The following is a 19,473-nucleotide window of genomic DNA, read 5'->3' on the forward strand; positions in this document are numbered from 1 at the left end:
AAAATATTCCTGATCCAGATCACTATGAAGCAGGGAGAGAGACCACATTTCAAAACAAACGTGCCATTATGCCATTTCGCCGCGAGGAAGCGCCATTCACAAGATGGTTTAAAAAGGATGGGCTGCTCTTTTGAGAGTTCAGTCCAGTTCCAACCAGCAAGATAAGCCTGCAGGCAAGCCAAAGTTTTTCTCTTCATACAAGTAAGTATTTTCCTATGTTATATTCTTAATTAGGAAGCTTCTTTAAAAGGTAAGAATGTGAAAACCAAAGGGAAACGCTTTAGAAAAGGCAAAACAAAAGCAAGTCAAACTAGAAAGGCTTAACAAAAATATCCATTAGGGTTGTAATTTTAGAATCATAGGTAAAGGTAAAGGTTTCCCCTGACGTTAAGTCCAGTCATGTTAGCATCATATTTGGCCATATTTCCCCCTGCTGCTGAGGCAGATATATTTTAGAATTCCAAGCAGCAAAAGAATAAATAGCCTCTGAGATTTTTCTGGGTGGGAGGTAGCGGGGCTCAATTAGTATACTGTAGTTTTAAGCAGTCGCTTCTATGGAGTTTAGCAAAGCCTTTCAGAGGTAGCACTGCAGCCAGGCAAGGTGGCAATTGAGTCACCAGACCCAGATGTGGGCACAAATAGAACAACAAAACTTTATATACCGCTCTATCTCCCATGGGGATTCAGTGCGGTTTACACATGGTAAACATTCGATACTAACATACAGCGTACAACAGTCCAATAATAAAACAACAGCTTAAGCATAATAAAAATTTAAAACAATGTGTTCTTTAGGTATAAAAAATAGTTTCAAATTACTCCATTGAACGATTTAACAACCAATGGGCTTAATTTCTGAATAGAACAAGATAGCTGTAAGAGCTAGGGTAAAGGCCAAATAGTAAGAATAACATAAAGTAAGGGGCAAAGTGTGAATGGGTTGCAGGGGGCAAAAGCCAGGATTTCACCACTTCAGACCTGCTGAGTAGCTAACAAGAGTTAAACTAATTAAACTAGCATCCATAAAATCGAAGGCAGTGGGTAAAGTGCAGAGCAGGAACCGTATGGTGGCCATGCGGCATCTAGGGTTTCAGGATCAGTCATTTCCAAAAGCCTGCTGAAAGTTTTCAGGTCCCTAAGGAAGGATGCCATTGATGGGGCTTGCCTTATCTCTTTGGGGAGGGTGTTCCAGAGGTGGGGGACCACCACTGAGAAGGCCCTCTCCCTCATTCCCACCAACCGTACTTGGGACGGGAGCAAGCGGAGGGCCTCCCCGGAAGATCTAAGGGTCTGCGCCGGGATATAGAGGGAGATGCGATCATGAAGATAGGCCAGGCCTGAACCGTTTAGGGCTTTATAGGTCATGACTTGCACCTTGAAGGAAATCCTTCACCCACACACATCCCCATAAACATAATAGAGTTCCCCCCCCCCCCCCACAAGTTTTGATCTCCAAACCAGCAGAAACAATGATCTGCATCCATCCTTCCTGGAGCTTGAAGGATCAGAGTCAGCACTCCATTCCTGTGAATGAGCTCCCTTGGGGAGATAGGGCAGAATATAAATAAAGTTTTATTATTATAATCTAGAAGCCAAGTCAAAAGTTTTTTTGGATCTTTTGTCTCTCGGTTCCAGGGCATAGAACACTATGTAACAATATTTGGAAAAAATTCCATTCCTGGTTTGAAAGTGTTATTCCTATTTAATTGAGCAGTACGTACTTTAAATGTAGTTGTTATACTCCAGAAACTTGGTTTTTGTGGCTGCCACAAACTCTGTTGAGACTCTGTCAGATATTCACTTAAAACTATAGCAAAATGGGCTGTACGATGTCCTGCAAAAACATAATTTTTCAAATATTCTTTCTTGTTTCTCATTCCACTCAATCAGAGAACAATTTTCATGTTTTCTGTTTCTGTGTTAGCAGCACTGGGAATGGAGCCATCAGAGAAGTATCTGTTTAAGCACAAAGGATGCTATTTTATTCAAGGTTTTGCTACACCAGAATACATAGATTCTTTGCAGGATTTTGAAATCAGAGACAGTGATGTGTTTATAGTCTCTTATCCGAAATCAGGTAAGATTTGTTTATTTACCTTGGAAAAAATGTTATGTTACATAGAAATCCATTATTCCATATCCACAGCTATACAGCAAGAGATTTCTTGCTGGTAAATTCATGAATCAACATTTTGAGAGTGGAAGATATTCAGGATATTGGAGGCAGGAGATGGAACATACTTTCTTGGTATCTTTATGTTGTCCCCTCCATTTTCAGAAAGTGCCCATGACTGAACAAAGCAAATATATCTTGAGATAAAAATGTAAAGAAGCAGAAATAGAACAGAATGGGCCATAGAAAGATAAACCGAGGAAGGAGAGACTCAGGTCAAAGTTGAGCATCGAAAAGATAAAGCAAAATGCTTCAGATGTGTAGCTCCGTGTCCTCATCAGATTGGTGAGTTCACTGATGCTACTGCTTAGCTTACATATATGTAGAGAGGACAATTCAGAGGAGGGAAAGGTGTCTAGTCATGGCTATGATAGAAAAAGAAATAATGGAGCAGAATACACCACCTTTTCCTTTCTCCCAGAGCCTAGACAGGTGACTTCCCATTGATTTATTTCTTCCCTCCCACCAGTGAGAAGTTGTAGCACCAGGTATCTGACATTTATGCCCTATTTTTCAAGCATTTATTTTGAATAACATGCATTTTCAATCACGGCCTGAAAGATATTTCTGTATTTTTGCTGTTTGCTTTTTGTGCAAATACATTTTAAAACGTATTCAATGTTTTGTTTTCCCTTTATTTTCTCCAACTGTAATTCAATTCAATTTTTTTCTACAAACATATCATTTGGTGTCTGGAATCAGAGCTGCCACCTCAGGACTATCATCTCATTCTAGTGGGATCTGTGTAGAAAAACAGAACAGGTATAGTTAAAGGTGCTTCTTTGTGGCTTCATGCTTTTTGGCAAACAGGCTTGTTCAAACAAAAAACAACATTAAGCTCTCAGTGTTATCATTACATTTCCAAGTTTGGCTCTCTAATAACAGGGAAGTACCTTTTTTGTACCCAGTTATTCACTCATGAGAACAAGTACTGTAAAAATATATGAAATAAATAAAGAAGCCTGGGAATAATATTGGCAACCAATTCATGCTTTAAAGTTTCTCCATCAACCTTTCTTGATGTCATCTGATTCAGCCAATGATGCCTTTGCTTCAGACACTTCTTTTTTGTCTCCTCGAGCATTGTATTGTGAAAATAAAGTTTCATGAATTAATCAGATTGTTCATATTTACACAGGCACCAGGTGGACACAGCACATTTTGAGCATGATTTGTTATGAAGGTCATCGAAATGGGACTGAAGGCACAGATCTGTTTGGCAGAGCTCCACAGCTGGAGTACAACATCCGCAAAATGGATAATGCCAATCGCCCATCACCTCGTCATTTTGCTACACACATGCACTGTCAATTTGTGCCAAGGGGTTTGGGTAATGGGAGAACCAAGGTAGGTCTGCTACTTCTATCATTAAATTTACATAATTCTCATGACTTACTAACTGCGCTGAGTTTGCCAGAAGCAGAGAATCTGCAGCAGGTACATTTCTGCAGTGCCATTTCTAGGAGCTAACAAAGTTTGTGAGAGTCAATGTGGTGTAAAGGTTTGAGGATTGGTCTTATGGCCATGGAGACCAGAGTTTGAATCCCTGCTCTGACAGGAAATTACTGGGTGGTGATGGAAAGATCACACTCTCTCAGAATGATAGGAAAGAAAAGACAAACCTCTTCTGAACATCCCAGTGATTGAGTCATGGTAGAGTAACATTTAAGTATTTTTTTTAACGGTGACTTCTCATTTTGTATATATCTGTGTTGTAATTTTGTTGTTATATGCCAATAAAGGCTGTGTGTGTAGATCCACTTGAAAGCATGCACATACAAATACACACAGCTAAAAATGTAGCTCTATACTATTCTGGTTTTGTGAGCATCAACAACCCCATTTTATCAATAATTGACATTTCCCCATGGCTTGTTTTGTTAACTGAGCTCTGTCATTTCATTTGTACTATGCTAGAAAGGATATACAGTGCTTCCTCACTTATTGCGGGGGTTATGTTCTAGGACCACCCGCAATAAGTGAAAATGCGTGAAGTATTATTAGTTTAATATTTATTTACAGTAGAGTCTCACTTATCCAACATTCGCTTATCCAATGTTCTGGATTATCCAACGCATTTTTGTAGTCAATGTTTTCTATACATCGTGATATTTTGGTGCTAAATTCGTAAATACAGTAATGACTACATAGCATTACTGTGTATTGAACTACTTTTTCTGTCAAATTTGTTGTATAACATGATGTTTTGGTGCTTAATTTGTAAAATCATAACCTAATTTGATGTTTAATAGGCTTCTCCTTAATCTCTCCTTATTATCCAACATATTCGCTTAACCAACATTCTGCCGGCCCGTTTATGTTGGATAAGTGAGACTCTACTGTATTTACTCCGTTGCTGCTTCTCCTCAGGATGCCCCCTTCCTATGGAGAATGAAAGGAGCGTGGGTCTGGAGAGAGAGGCATGGCAGAGAGTGAGGTGGGGGCGGGACTGGGAGAGACAGACTGATTCCTATGGAGAATCAGTTGTACGTTTCCAATGTGGTCCGGTTGGAGCGGCAGAAGCACCTGGCCGCCTCTTCCTGGCTCCTGCCACCCACCCTCTCTCTCTCTCTCTCTCTCTCTCTCTCTCTCAGCCACCCTCCCTCGCTCACTCGCTCATAGACCGGGCGGAGCAGCGTAACTTCTTCCCTGGCTGCATGAGCAAAGACAGCCAGAGAAATATGCCAGGCATGAAGCAAGGGAACAGCTCTGAGGAGAAGCAGCAACAGTAAATAAATAAATAATGTCCCCGCAAAAGAGCAAGTATGCAATAAGCGAGCAACAAAGTAGCGAGCGAACACTGTGATTGCAATATTGTGTGACCAGGGCCAACAACCAGAAAATATGGCTCATACATTGCCAGACCCTGAAGGCATCCTTGTAAACACCAAACAATTCTATAGTGGTCACATTAACCTCAGATGAGGTTAACCATCTATATATATAAAAATGTAATGTGGCACCTTATTATGGAGTAAACAGCAAAACCACTGAACCCAATCACATCAAATTTGGCCATAAAAGACATAGTCATCCAAGCTATGTCCTTCAAACAAACAAAAAAACACCTAAAAATATAAAGCCCAAATTAGAGGAAGAGAAAGACATACAACAACCCAGAGAAAGAACTGTTTTTTCCCCTTGCTGCCAGTTAGAAGGGTAGGCTCCGCCCACTTCGTCTCCTAGCAACCCACTAAGCCCCAATGGTGCCAGGGCCTCTTCACTCAGGCCACTGCCTATAAAATACAGATTATCTAATTTGAACTGGATTATATTGTAGTGTAGACTCAAGGTCCTATCACACACCTATATAACCCAGAATGCCAAGGCAGATAATCCACACTATCTGCTTTCAACTGGATTATCTTGAGTCCATATAGCCCAGTTCAGTGTGGATTTTATACAGTTGTGTACAACGGGCCTCATATAATCCAGTTCAAAGCAGTTAATACCAGATTATAAATATAATATATAGTAATGACTGTGGTATAATAATACAGAAGAATATAATCTCTAAAATCAGGACAGTAAATAAAGAGCAACACTCTGAAAACAGGGGAATTCCAGAAAGGAAACAACCAGGGCCAGCTAACACCTCTCAACAAAGGATTCCCCCAGGCAGGAAGCAGGCAGGTTTTGAAGCTGCAAGGCCATTAAATGTTAATCAAAGTGGCTAATTGTAGCATTTATACTTGCCGCACCAAGAATATTAATTGCTATTCAACCTGACCAACCAAGAATTCCACAAGGTAGAAAGCGGCCAGGCTTGCAAGCAGCAAGACTATTCAATGCTGTTCAACCTGGCCAACAAAGGTTTCCCCAAGATAGAAAACCCCCAGGCTTTGAAGCCATTAGGCTATTCTGTCCTATTCACCCTGGCCAACGAAGAATGGCCCTATGTAGAAAGAGGTCAGGCTTTGAAGCAGCGAGGCTATTCAGTGCAATTCAACCTGGCCAAACAAGATTTCCCCTAAATAGAAAACCCTCAGGTTTTGAAGCCATGAGGCTACTCCGTCACGTTCAACTTGCTCAAGGAAGGATGCCCCTATATAGAAAGCGGCCAGGCTTTGAAATAGCGAGGCTATTCAGTGCAATTCGAATTGGCCAAAAAACCATTCCCCTAGAACGCAAGTACCCAGCCTTCCAAGCAGCAAGCCTATTCCATTGTATTCCAGCTCACCAAACAAGGATTCGCATAAGAAAAAAACGGCCAGGCTTTGAGGCTGCAAGGCTATTCACTGCTATTCCACCTGGTCAACAAAGGATTCCCATATGCCACAGCAATGCATGGCCGGGCACAGCTAGTGTTGTATAAAATACTTTATCTTGGCTAGAGCTGTGAGCTGGTTGGCAGTGCTGAGATTTAATAGATTCTTTGGCCAATTGTTTGTTGCCTATTTGCTTTCCTGTTCAGTTTCAGTGCACAGCCTAGCTTCATGTCCCATGCAGAGGGATACTTAAGGGCTGATACTTCATTCCTGCCCACCAACACATGACTCCAGAGTACCTGGCTGCTGCCACACAGCATACAATAAGGGTGCACTTACCCTCTGCCTTTGCCTGAGGTGGGAGCCTGGTCATAGGAGCAAGTGTTAAGCTAAAAGGGTCCCTGAGTTGGAAGGCTGGATCAGGGACCAGGAATGACGACAGCCCACTGGGCATTATATATAAATTTTAGAATGACATATGAGTCAGTTTGCATTAATGTGGGTCCCGGTTTGGGAAATGCTTGAGGAAATATGAGTCCTGGGAGCTTTTTTGAATTAGGACCTCTCAGGAGATTCCATGGTGAAAATGTAGATAACAGGCCTTGGCAAGTGGATTTTTTTTTAATGGGCCTTCCCAATAGAGGTGACACATGCTAGCAGTACTGTCTTCATCAGATAAGAAAGTGTTCACTATCTTTACTCACCTCCACCTTCTTTTAAAGTCATTTATCCTCTCCCTCCTATGTTGAGATCTGAAATGAATCTATTGGAATCCCAAGCCTTTGGAGGCATAGGAACAGAAAATGAAGATGTGTACTTGTGTGCTACAGTGAGAGGTCAAGTTTAAAACTCGGTGTCTTAGCAAATGTAGACTGGGGTACAACTGACAAATAAAAAAAGAAATAATTAAGTAAAATAAATCAAGAAAAATGCATTTTAATTTGTAAGTGTGTTGGTTGAAAAATGCATAGCTGCCAGCAAAAGGTGTGTATATATGTGTGTGTGTGTTCCCCTTTGTGTCTGTTTATGGCGATTGGGAGAAGGGAGGATGAGGGGCTAACCTCTACCAGAAGAAATAGACTCCTGTCTACAAACTTCTCCACTTGAGCTACAAGACTCCAATGGAGGAGACATATATAGAGTGACTGTTCCATCATCTCACAAGAGAAATAAGCTTTTTCTAACATGAGAAATGTGCATTACTGAATGCATGAAGAATTCCTTGATTGAGAATTCTTGTGACTCCAACTTAGAATTACAGAACAACTGCATTGGGTTCTGTTGAAGGCTTGAAGTACATGTAAATCAGATGGCTGAATTATGTTGTTTATAAAGGACAGATCATGTGAACATGTTAAATTGAATCTAAGTGGAGAAAAGGCACCATAATAGTTTCCAAAGTTCACTGGTTGCTTCATCAGATAAAAGATGGTAAACAACTATGTAGGTAAAGAAGAATTGGGGTGTTATCATAGAATCATAGAATCATAGAATAGTAGAGTTGGAAGAGACCTTATGGGCCATCCCGTCCAACCCCCTGCCAAGAAGCAGGAAATCACATTCATTGTCACAAAGTTGTATCTTGCTTGAGGTATTGATTTACCTTGGTGTCAAAGGTGGTATGAAGGTAGATTCAGTGAAGCTAGAGGTTAAGGTCTTTCACGGCCATAAGGGGACCGGGAACACAAGCAGTAAGAGAACAATTTAAAAGTCTTTCTTCATTCGCTACAACAAGGTAACATCTTTTGAGAAGCCATTTCTATCCATGCTATGTGAGACTAGTAGTTGTATATCGTGGATTGAAGATAAATACCAGCATATGTACCTCCCTGCATTCAAGCAGGTGTGCAAATTATCCAATCCATGGTACTACAATTGTACTTCTGCAAAGCCTTGTAACATGACCTTCCTGCACTTCTGCTGCTACTCCAGATTTGTTTTTCATTTTTACAGCAGTTTCATAGTTTCATCAATGAATAACTGTAAAATAGTAAATAGACACAACCAAACAGCTCAGGAATAGGAAAGGGAAGTGAGAAGAGTGGAAAGGGAGGAAGAAAATAGGAATGGATCCATTCTTATTTCCAGTTAATAGCATTAATATTATTATTAATAGAAATAAGTATAAAACCAGAAATATGATTGGAAAAACTGGGTTTTAGAGAAAGTCCCATTGCTAGGCATATTGTTCATGTGATCAGAAATTATTTCATTAGAATTCTCAATATCGTTTTAATACAGGTTATTTATGTGGCCAGAAACCCAAAGGATGTCTTGGTGTCATTCTACCATTATTCCAAAATTGCTGCCAACATTGAAGGAATAGAAGACTTTGACATTTTCATGGAGAGGTTTTTGGCTGGTAAAAGTAAGCAATAATAAGTATTTTAAGTAGTTCACTTTTGCCCCCGCATCACCCCCTATTTGACTAAAAAAGTGAAAAGTGCGAAGATAAATAATGTCATACCAGGTGCTGTTAATGGCAATAGGTCAACTCCGTTCTGATGTTCATCACATAGCAACATACATCTTTGCTCATATCCAAATTCTTTGGGAAAATGTTAACTCTGTGGGCACTCAGGTACAGACAAGTATATACCCTGGCAGTTGAGTTCTTAAAATGTGACTGGGATCCCCACAAGCAACGTCATTTTCCAGATTCTACTTTTGCAACAATTACAGCAGTTCCAGGCTAAGGATAGCTCAGTCAAGTGATGATCGACATACTAAAAATACACACCATGATTTCTGGTGTAGCATTTGGTTACAAGTCCTGATTTTCCTTAATATTTGTGAATAACAAAATCATATCACAGAAGTTCTATGATTAGCTTATTCATTTAGTATGATGTTATGCTCATCATTCACATATTGACGGACAACATAGTGCTCTTTGGGACACAGCCATGCCCCTTGCCATGCTATGACTGGCATCCAAGGATCCTGGCTCTTCAGTTTTATTTCAACATAGGTGATAGGAGAGAATCTGAAGCAGGTTCCCAAATTAGCAGAACGAGTTTGGAAAATGCAAGAAGGACTCATGGGAAACCCAAGTGTCTGTTTCCTTTTCTTCAGAATCATCTACATGAAGCACCTTCCTAATTCTACATAATGGCAAGAAAAGCCTTCAGTTGAGACCAAAACTAAGCTCGAATTTTGCAGCTCTTGAAATCACAACCACTGGTGCCAAATGCCATTTTAACTATGCTAACACCTACTCTTTCTTCCCCAAGTGGTAGGTGATTTATGGTTAGACCACATAGAAGGCTGGTGGGCTCAGAAGGACAACTTTAATATTCTGTTCCTTATGTATGAAGAAATGAAGAAGGTACGACTCTACACACCTTTTCTGCTTTTCCAATTAGACTAACATAACTTTATCGGAGACTATTTTGGGAAGAAGTAACGGTCTGTATGTTCTTAAACTGGTAGAGAAACTTAGTGGTTCTTTCTTGTGTCAATGGTACTGCAGTGTTCAGCAAAGTCAGTAGGGAAAGATCTAGGAATTCAAAATGTATGGTTAGCCTCTAAATGATCTCTAAATGATCAGAATCGCTAAACACAGCTTTAATTTCAAAATCAAACTGCATGTGCTTAAGCTTATGTAGGAAAATCACAAGACAGCTCTTGTTTGATCCTTGGAATTATAAATGTGGTTTAAAGAAAGAAGCGGTGTTGAAAGGGTGAGAAAACGAAGCAGGAGAGTACTGTGTAAGTGGCTGGGAAATTAAAAAGAAATCCAATCTGAGTGTAGGTCTAAAGTTCCCTAGCAACCTATGACAGAGTAGATGCCCCTTTGATGGATTGTCACCTTGTTGTGGTGATGGGGCTTGCATGTTCCAATGTACATGCATGTACTTCCAGGAGGGGCCGCAGGGGAGGAGTCAGACCAAGAACAATCTGAAGACCTTAATGGCGAAGCAAACAGATGACATCATAGCACATGTTGCAAAAGCTGTGAAGGCAGAAGACATCTTCCAAGAAATATGAAACTAAACCAACAAAAGTCCAACAAAAGTGAGTGGTGATGGGGCAGGACTGTGAAATCTGGACGCCCCTAGTCACAGACTGGCACATGGGCAGTGGATATGCATTCATTTGCTCTACCTCAAGGTCTGAGGCAGTTGAGTAGTTCGGCAGCTGCATCCACAACTGAGCAGCCCTTTTTAGGATCCACTCTGCTCACTCCACACAGGGAATAGGTACCCTAAACATAGTATGCCTCTCTCATCCCTGACTGGACTGCCATCCAAAAGGGTCACCACCTTGCAGCCAAAAAAGAAAAATGATCTTTGGAACATGGAACATACAGATATTGCTGGACAACACAGACAGTGAACACCCCGAACACAACAGCTGGAATGCTTTAACATCGACATAGCAGCACTTCAGGAGATCCAGAGAGCAGGAGAGGGACAGCTGAAGGAATAAAAAGGAGACTACACCTTGTTCTGGAAGAGACTGCATGAAGAAGAAGAATGAAGAATGAAGAATACGACAAGCAGGCTTTGCTATCAGAAACGACCTGGTGAATCACTTGTCCAAAGCACCCATCGGCATTAACAAACAACTCTTTTTTTTCATATATAATTTTTATTAAACAAGAAAAGAATATTTTTAATACATAAAAAGTGGGGGAACAATATAAAATATAGAAAAGTAGGAAAAAAAGAAGAAAGAAAAAGAGACAAAAGATAGAAGATTTCCTTTATACATGAAAGTGGGGGAACAATAAATGTATAGGAAAGTATGAAATACAATTTTTAAAAAAAGAAAAAGAAAGAAAGAAAAGGCACCATACACACAGTCTGGAAAGAGGTATTCGATGACTCTTTCTACTCCTGTAAAATAACAACTTATTAAAGTCAATATAGAAACTAAATGTAACTTCTTTCCCCCTTACGTCTTTAATCTTTCTTGAGATAGTTTTCTAAAAGTAACCAATCTGTCTTTTTCAATCCGCTGGATTAGGAGAGGGACAGCTGAAGGAATAAAAAGGAGACTACACCTTGTTCTGGAAGAGACTGCATGAAGAAGAATGAAGAATACGCCAAGCAGGCTTTGCTATCAGAAACGACCTGGTGAAGCACTTGTCCAAAGCACCCATCGAACAACTCTTAACTCTGCAAATTAACCTTGCCAAAAACCAACAGGCAACCATCATAAGTGCCTATGTACCAATACTCAATGATGATGAATACATTAAGGGAAATTTTTACTGTCAGCTGGACACCATCCTTTCAGAGATACCTAAAGAAGACAAAATCATCTCCTGGGTGACTTTAACATGAGAGTTGGACAAGACTTCGACCTGTGGCCAAGAGCCATAGAAAAGGTTGGGGTTGGAAACAACAATCCAAATGGCATCCTGCTTCTCACCAAGTGTGTGGAACACAACCTCATCACAAACACATCTTCCACCAGAAAAAACAAGCTTAAGACATCATGGAAGCATCCCTGATCAAAGCATTGGCACCTCTTAGACTATGTAAATACATGCACCAGAGATTGCCATGATATGCTCCTCACAAAAGCCATGACAAATGTTGATGACTGCTGGACAGACCATAGGCTAATCCGATCTATGATGGCCATCAAGACTGCCCCCAAACGCAGACTCCAAGGAAAAAAGATAAGGCGTAAAATGAATATCCAAGCCTTTCAAGAGCCCTCTATACAAGCCCTTCTCCAAACAACACTCAAGGATCATCTACCCATAGAACACCCTGAAAATGTTGAGGAACATTGGAATAAACTGAAGAGCTCCATCATCAGAGTCTGTGAAGAAACCATTGGATACCAAACTAAGAAACATCAAGACTGGTTTGATGAAAATGATAATGAGATTCAACAGTTAAATGATAAGAAAAGTAAAGCTTTCCAAATATGGCAGAGAGACACCAACTGTGCTGCTAAGAAAACGATCAACGCCAGTGCAAAAGCTGAGGTCCAAAGAAGGACAAGAGAACTCAAGAACATCTGGTGGACAAAAAAGGCTAAAGAAATCCAACACTTTGCAGATGTACGGGATTCTTTAATGCCGCAAAGGTCATCTATGTCCAAGAAATCACGGCATACACCCTCTACGCTCATCAGATGGAACCAAACTTCTGAAAGATAAAAAATCAATTGCACTATGTTGGAAAGAGCACTACCACAACCTCCTTAACCACAGCTCCAACATGTCCAAAGAGGTTATCTTGCAAATCCCACAAAAACAAACCAAGGATGAGCTTGTAGCACTGCCTAATTTGGAGGAAGTCAGCAAAAACATCAGACAAAAAACAAACAAACAAACAAAACAAAGCCAGCAAACCTGAAGGGATCCTTGCTGAAATCTTTAAAGAGGGTGGACCTGAGCTGACACAACTCCACCAGCTCATTGAAAAAGTGTGGGCGACTGAGAAAATCCTAGCAGACTTCAAAGATGCCACCATCGTCATCCTTTTCAAAAACGATGAAAGGAAAAACTGTGAAACTATCAAGATATCTCCCTTCTAATCTCTGCTGGGAAAATCCTTGCAAGAATCCTTGCAAACCACCTTCTACTTGTCTCAGAAGACATCCTTGCACAGTCTTCCGCCCCTCCAGAGGAACAGTGGACATGATCTTCACTGCACAACAGCTCCAAGAAAAATGCAGGGAACAAAATCAACCTCTTTGATTTTGGCATTCATTAACCTTGCAAAGGCATTCCACACAGTGAATCACAGTGGTCTCTGGACCTAAAAATCAGATGCCCTGACAGATTCATGAACATTCTGTGGCTCCTCCATGATAACATGATGGCAACAGTCTTGGACATCAGTGGCTCCCAAAATGACCCATTTAAGATGTGTTATTGCCCAACCTTATTCCCCATCTTCATCGCTATGATACTGAACCTTATTGATGAAAAGCTACCCACCGATGTGGAAATATTCTATCAGACAGATGGCAAGCTGTTTAACCAAGATCACAACATCGCTTATAGAACTCCAATGTGTTGATGATAATATAGTCTCTGCTCATTTAGAAGACCGACAAGCCACTCTAAACGCCTTTGCAGAAGCATATGAGAAGCTTGGACTCTCACTGAACATCGAGAAAACCAAAATGCTCTTCCAGCAGGCACCACTCAATCCCTCTGCAATGCCAGAAATACAGCTTAATGTTGTAACGTTCACAAAAAGTTGATCATTTCTGATACCTTGGCAGCCACCTCTCCACAAAAGTCGATTTTGACACTGAAATACAACACCATCTAAACTCTACAAGTGCAGAATTTTTCCTAATGAAGCAAAGTGTGTTTGAAGATTGGAACATTTCTAGGGATACCGATGCTTGCCTATAAATCTATTTTCCTCTCAACCCTCTTATATGCCTGAAAAACGTGGACCGTCTACAGACATCACACTCAACTTCTGGAATGATTCCATCAGCGTTGCCTCCAGAAAATTCCTGCAAAACTCTTGGGAAGAGAGGCAGAGAAACGTCAGTGTTCTGGAAGAAGCAAAGACCGCCAGCATAGAAGTGATGATCCTCCGCTGTCAACTCTGCTGGACTGGCCATGTTGTCCAAATGCCAGATCACTGCCTCCTAAAGCAATTACTATACTCTCAACTGAAGAATGGAAAACGGAATGTTGGGGGGCAGAAGAGATTTAAAGATGGGCTTAAATCCAACCTTAAAAACTGTGACATAGATACTGAGAACTGGGAAGCCTTGGCCCTTGAGCATTCTAACTGGAGGGCAGCTGTTACCAACAGTGCTGTGGAATTCGAAGAGGCATGAATGGAGGGTGAAAGGGAGAAACACGTCAAGAGGAAGGTGCATCAAGCCAACCCTGACCAGGACCATCTTCCACCTAGAAATCAGTGTCCACACTGTGGAAGAACATGCAAGTCAAGATTAGGTCTCTACAGTCACCTATGGACCCACCACCAAGATCCTACAGTTGGAAGGCAATCATACTCGGACACAAGTGATCGCCAATGGTGATGAGATGCCTTCTTCAATATTTGTTATTAAATAAGTCCTCTAATTGGTCAGATATATGAAATTTTATCAACCATCTGAAGGGGCAAAGATGTAAAAGATGTAAAAATACTCCTCTTAATCCAAAGTCAAAAGCAGGAGGCCCCTTTTCTGTGGAGAGGGTGAGGAAAGACACCACAAAAGTTGGATCTTCAAACTGCAAAAGAAATATTTATTGCGTGGCCATAGCAATGTGACAAAAACATGCATGCATGCAATCAAAGGATTTGTCCGCCTTTCAAAATGGTTGCAAAGGTTTTTATCACTTCCACAGAAAATAGTAAGCATATCCTATTGGCTTACAAAGATCGTTTACCCCATTTGTCTAATGTTGGCTACATCACAAGCATCTTAACCATCACGCAGTCCCATTGGTTTTCTATGCTGTAACAACATGTGATTCTTTAGACAATGGTGCTTTCATGTTACTGACCCTGACTTGTTGCAAGTATAGGTTCAAAACCGTATGAGAATTCTAGGGAGTAATGGGTAAGGTTCTGATTTGATATATTGTTATTATTTGAAAGTAACTTCTTTTCTCTGGAACAACTCTTTTCCCAAACATCAGCATTTTCTCTCAAGTGCAGGCCTTCCTCAAACATAGGCCTTTTGCAACTTAGGTCAATCAAAACATATGGGACTTATAGTCATTACAAGTATCTTTGAAATTCTTTTTCTAAACCCACGTCCCTCTCACATCGAGTTATTCCCTACATGTTATAATATAATAATTAAACCATATCCCATTTCAGAATCTGAGAAGCTCCATTCTGAAAATTTGTAACTTCCTAGGAAAGAGTTTGACTGAAAAAGTACTGGATGATATTTTGGTTAAGGCTTCTTTTGAAAAAATGAGAACGGATCCTCGTATATGTATTGCATATCCATTACCTGAGCTCTTAAATCACAGCAAAGGGCGCTTTCTTCGCAAAGGTAAGTCTGTGGCTGGTGATAATCAATAGGAGTGATTCTCTGAAAGTGCAAAACCTTACCCAGCACCTGCTGCATCATGTTTTAGGCCAGGCCTGCACAAGCTGTTTCCTTCCCAACTCCTGGAAGCCCTTGCCAGCTTGTCAGGGATTCTTGAAACTAAAGTTCTAGGAAGTGCTGCTGTGGTGCCATGAATGTTTGTGGACTTTCTAATTGACCTCACAACAGACATGAAACAACAGACAGTTGTACAGTAGTGGCACACCCATCAGCCTCAGTTCTCCACAGTAAAATTTACCTACCATCCCCACTACAGATAACAGGATAATAACCATCACATTAATCTTCCTTTCTCTCTGAATTCTGCACCAGGTACTATTGGAGACTGGAAAAATACAATGACAGTTGCACAAAGTGAAAGGTTTGACAGTGTTTTCAAGGAACGGATGGAAAAGTTGCCCTTCAAATTCTGCTGGGATATCAATGACGAATAACCTGAATGAGCTTTTCACATTTGCATTGCCTACTTTTAATTTGGTGAATCTCAGAATTTTCCAGCTCTGTTTCAAAATCATTTTTCAAGAAGTTTCAAGATACAATTTTTGTGATGTAATGAAAAATCAAAATGTGTAGTCCACACACTCCCTTGCCAGAGAAAGAAGATATGTGCCACACAGGTGAACAATAAAGAACAAGTGGTTTATTTTTCTTAAATCCACAATATATGTACAATGTGATCAGTTGCACCAACTCACACAATGTTCTTTCATGAGAGATCTAAAATAGTCTTTCCTCTGTCCATGTGGATAAATTCCTTCCAGCAGCTCATGAAGCAAGAGCACACTTCAGAACTTCTCTCTGTCTCTCATTCTCTCTCTCTGCTTTTCTCTTCAAAACTCTCTGCACCTGCTTAGCAAAAGCCTGAAAAAAAATGCAACAGTATCAAAAACTCCCAGGCTTAACCAGCTCTCCAGACATGGCTCAACCAATCAGCTTCATGCATCTTATTTTGCAGTTGACACACATTAACTGATTTCTTACATATTGTAACAATTTTACATACATTTGTCATAATGCCAACATTATCATAGAATCGTAGAGTTGGAAGAGACCTCACGGGCCATCCAGTCCAACCCCCTGCAAGAAGCAGGAAAATCTCATTCAAAGCACCCCCGACAGATGGCCATCCAGCCTCTGCTTAAAAGCCTCCAAAGAAGGAGCCTCCACCACAGTCCGGGGGAGAGAGTTCCACTGCTGAACAGCCCTCACAGTGAGGAAGTTCTTCCTGATGTTCAGGTGGAATCTCCTTTCCTGTAGTTTGAAGCCATTGTTCTGTGTCCTAGTCTGCAGGGCAGCAGAAAACAAGCTTACTCCCTCCTCCCTATGACTTCCCCTCATGTATTTGTATATGGCTATCATGTCTCCTCTCAGCCGCCTCTTCTGCAGGCTAAACATACCCAGCTCTTTAAGCCGCTCCTCATAGGGTTTGTTCTCCAGACCCTTGATCATTTTAGTCGCCTTCCTCTGGACGCTTTCTAGCTTGTCAACATCTCCCTTCAACTGTGGTGCCCAGAATTGGACACAGTATTCCAGGTGTAGTCTGACCAAGGCAGAATAGAGGGGTAACATGACTTCCCTGGATCTAGATGCTATACCCCTATTGATGCAGGCCAGAATCCCGTTGGCTTTTTTCGCCGCCACATCACATTGTAGGCTCATGTTTAACTTGTTGTCCACGAGGATTCCAAGGTCTTTTTCACACGTACTGCTGTCGAGCCAGGCATCATCCCCCATTCTGTATCTTTGCATTTCATTTTTTTCTGCCGAAGTGAAGTATCTTGCATTTGTCCCTGTTGAACTTCTTTTTGTTAGTTTCGGCCCATCTCTCTAATCTGTTAAGATCGTTTTGAATTCTGCTCCTGCCTTCTTGAGTGTTAGCTATCCCTCCCAGTTTGGTGTCATCTGCAAATTTTGAATTTAATTTCTCAAAATATACACATTATCAAAATATTTTTTTTCTCATTGAAGCTGGGTGTTGATTCATACTTGGGATGAGAGAATTCTTTGTCCTATATTTTATCCAATATATTCCTTGATATACACAATTTGGTATGCTGTCTTTTTTTGTCAGAGAACTGCGCTAGTAAAATGACCAAATCAAACCTAAACTCTCCCAAGAAATCATAATGACATAAGATTTTACAGGACCTGAGTGGGACAGCAGACTGATATTTTTAGTTCTGCCCTCAAGGAACTAGAAGCAGTTTGTAAGCTGTTTCAATTTGTTCTTATCTCAGAAACCCCTTGCAAGAGGCTTCAAAATGTCAGTGTCGTGTCCCAGTCAGAAGAACAGGTCACTGTCACTCACAGTAGCAGTTTCTCAAAAGGTCCTTGTACTAACTGAATAGGTGGGCCCTGGGAATACAAACCTGAAGTTATGCGTTCATAATTGCAGTTGTAAATGCCAGGAAATAAATGAAATCACATTAATCAAACCAGTTATTACTTGGAAGAGTCCAGAAAAATGCAGAAATTCAGTAGAGTCTTGGTTATCTGACATAAACGGATGGGCAGAATGTTGAATAAGTGAAAATGTTAGATAATAGGGAGAGATGGCTCGCTCGCTCGGCTCCCCTTTCTGCCTCCTCCAGGCCCCAGTTCCCTACCCCACTCATCCCAGTCTCCTGCTTCTGCCACTGTTTCTTCCCGCCGTCCCTCTCTCACCCTCACTCTCTCACTCACCAGGCTGGGTGCCGGCAGCGGCAACAGAACCAGGCCTGGCCCAGTGAGTAAGTGAGTGAGGGAAGGCGGGTGAATGAGTGAGGGTGGCAAAAGTGCAGCAGAAGCAGAAGCCTGACTGCTTCTAGGCTCCTGCTTCTGCCGCCACTGCCGCCTTTGCTGTCCTCACTCACCCACCCTCTCTCGCTCTCTCACTCACTCACCAGGCCGAGTCCTGGCAGCAGCGGCATAAGCAGGACCTGGCTCGGTGAGTGAGCGAGCAAGAGAGGGAGGGTGACAAAGGTGGCCTCTGCTGCTGCCTTTGCTGCCGGGACGAGTGGGGTAGGGAGTTGGGGTCCAGAGGAGGCAGGAAGGGGAGGCCAGGCTCTTGTTTCTGCCACCGCTGCTGCCTCCCCCCCCCCCCCGCCCTCCCTCTCATTCATGCAGAACCAGGACCTGGCTGGCCAGTAGGGCGAGTGAGTGAGCAAAGAAAGTGAGGTGGCCCCAGAGCGTCAGATAATAGGGAGTGTTGGATGAGTGGAAGTCAGAGAACCGAGACTATTGTACTTGAAATCCATGTATACCGTGGGTCAAGGAAAATCAATCAAAGAAACTTCAAGAGCGGACCAAAAACATTTTTGGCCTAAGTCTATTTGTTAGTCCCAACTAGAGCAGGCCTATGTTCATTTCTGGTAATAATTGAACAAGTCTAGTCTAGTTGGGACTAACTGGATTCAGGCTATAATTTGAAACACACATCTATCCAAACAATGCATCAGTAAAATTCAGTACTGCATACACTGATTGATTCATGAAGGTCAACAATACGGAGAAAGTAACTTTTCCACTAGCATCATCCAGACGGTAACACTGGAAAACACACCTATGTTTCATGTTGTCATTTGCATTAGAGAGAATGAGACCATCATGGGTGAGTTAAGCAAGGATAGAATGTCCAGTTTGGAAGTGATGAATCTGGACACAATATTTAGTTCAAGGAGCCAGTCATTTTACTCACTGTTTCCATTTTTGTGTATACTGAGCTGTTTATCATTTACTGTAAGGTATATTGATTTGTAAATTAATGGAATACAGTTTTATTTATTTATTTAATTTATATACCACTCTTCTCCCCCAGGGGGACCCAGAGTGGTCTTAATGCCACATATAATACAAAATATAGTAAAAAACCAACAATCGTAAAACACACTTAAAAACCAATATATACCCAATTAAAACAGTAAAACACTGTAACCATTACAGCAAGGCCAGCAGCATTGGGCCAAAACTCAGAGCCAGTCTGTATTCAACTTCACATTAATCCAACAAATACATCAGGTTACATCAACTCATATCCTAGAATGGGCCAAAAGCTTGGTCCCACATCCCACATCCAAGGGGGCTTCCCTAATCTCCCTTGGCAAGGAG

At 41.3% G+C, this 19,473-nt stretch overlaps 1 protein-coding gene across 2 annotated transcripts; it reads left to right on the plus strand.

Annotated features, from left to right (window-relative positions):
* The first annotated feature begins 86 nt into the window (after positions 1-86).
* Positions 87-17,432, plus strand: LOC100565027 (amine sulfotransferase). Of its 2 annotated transcripts, none has more exons than XM_062979772.1 (7): positions 87-201; positions 1,928-2,077; positions 3,312-3,520; positions 8,623-8,749; positions 9,615-9,709; positions 15,150-15,330; positions 15,700-17,432. In XM_062979772.1, exons 2-7 carry the CDS (start codon positions 1,936-1,938, stop codon positions 15,819-15,821), a joined length of 876 nt encoding a protein of 291 aa, XP_062835842.1. In that variant the 5' UTR covers positions 87-201; positions 1,928-1,935; the 3' UTR covers positions 15,822-17,432. The 2 variants fall into 2 exon arrangements, with proteins under 2 accessions (XP_062835842.1, XP_062835845.1); XM_062979775.1 differs by having other exon boundaries at positions 101-201; positions 1,925-2,077.
* The last annotated feature ends 2,041 nt before the right edge of the window (positions 17,433-19,473 follow it).

This window comes from Anolis carolinensis, chromosome 1 (assembly GCF_035594765.1).
Source record: "Anolis carolinensis isolate JA03-04 chromosome 1, rAnoCar3.1.pri, whole genome shotgun sequence".
NCBI lineage: Eukaryota > Metazoa > Chordata > Lepidosauria > Squamata > Dactyloidae > Anolis > Anolis carolinensis.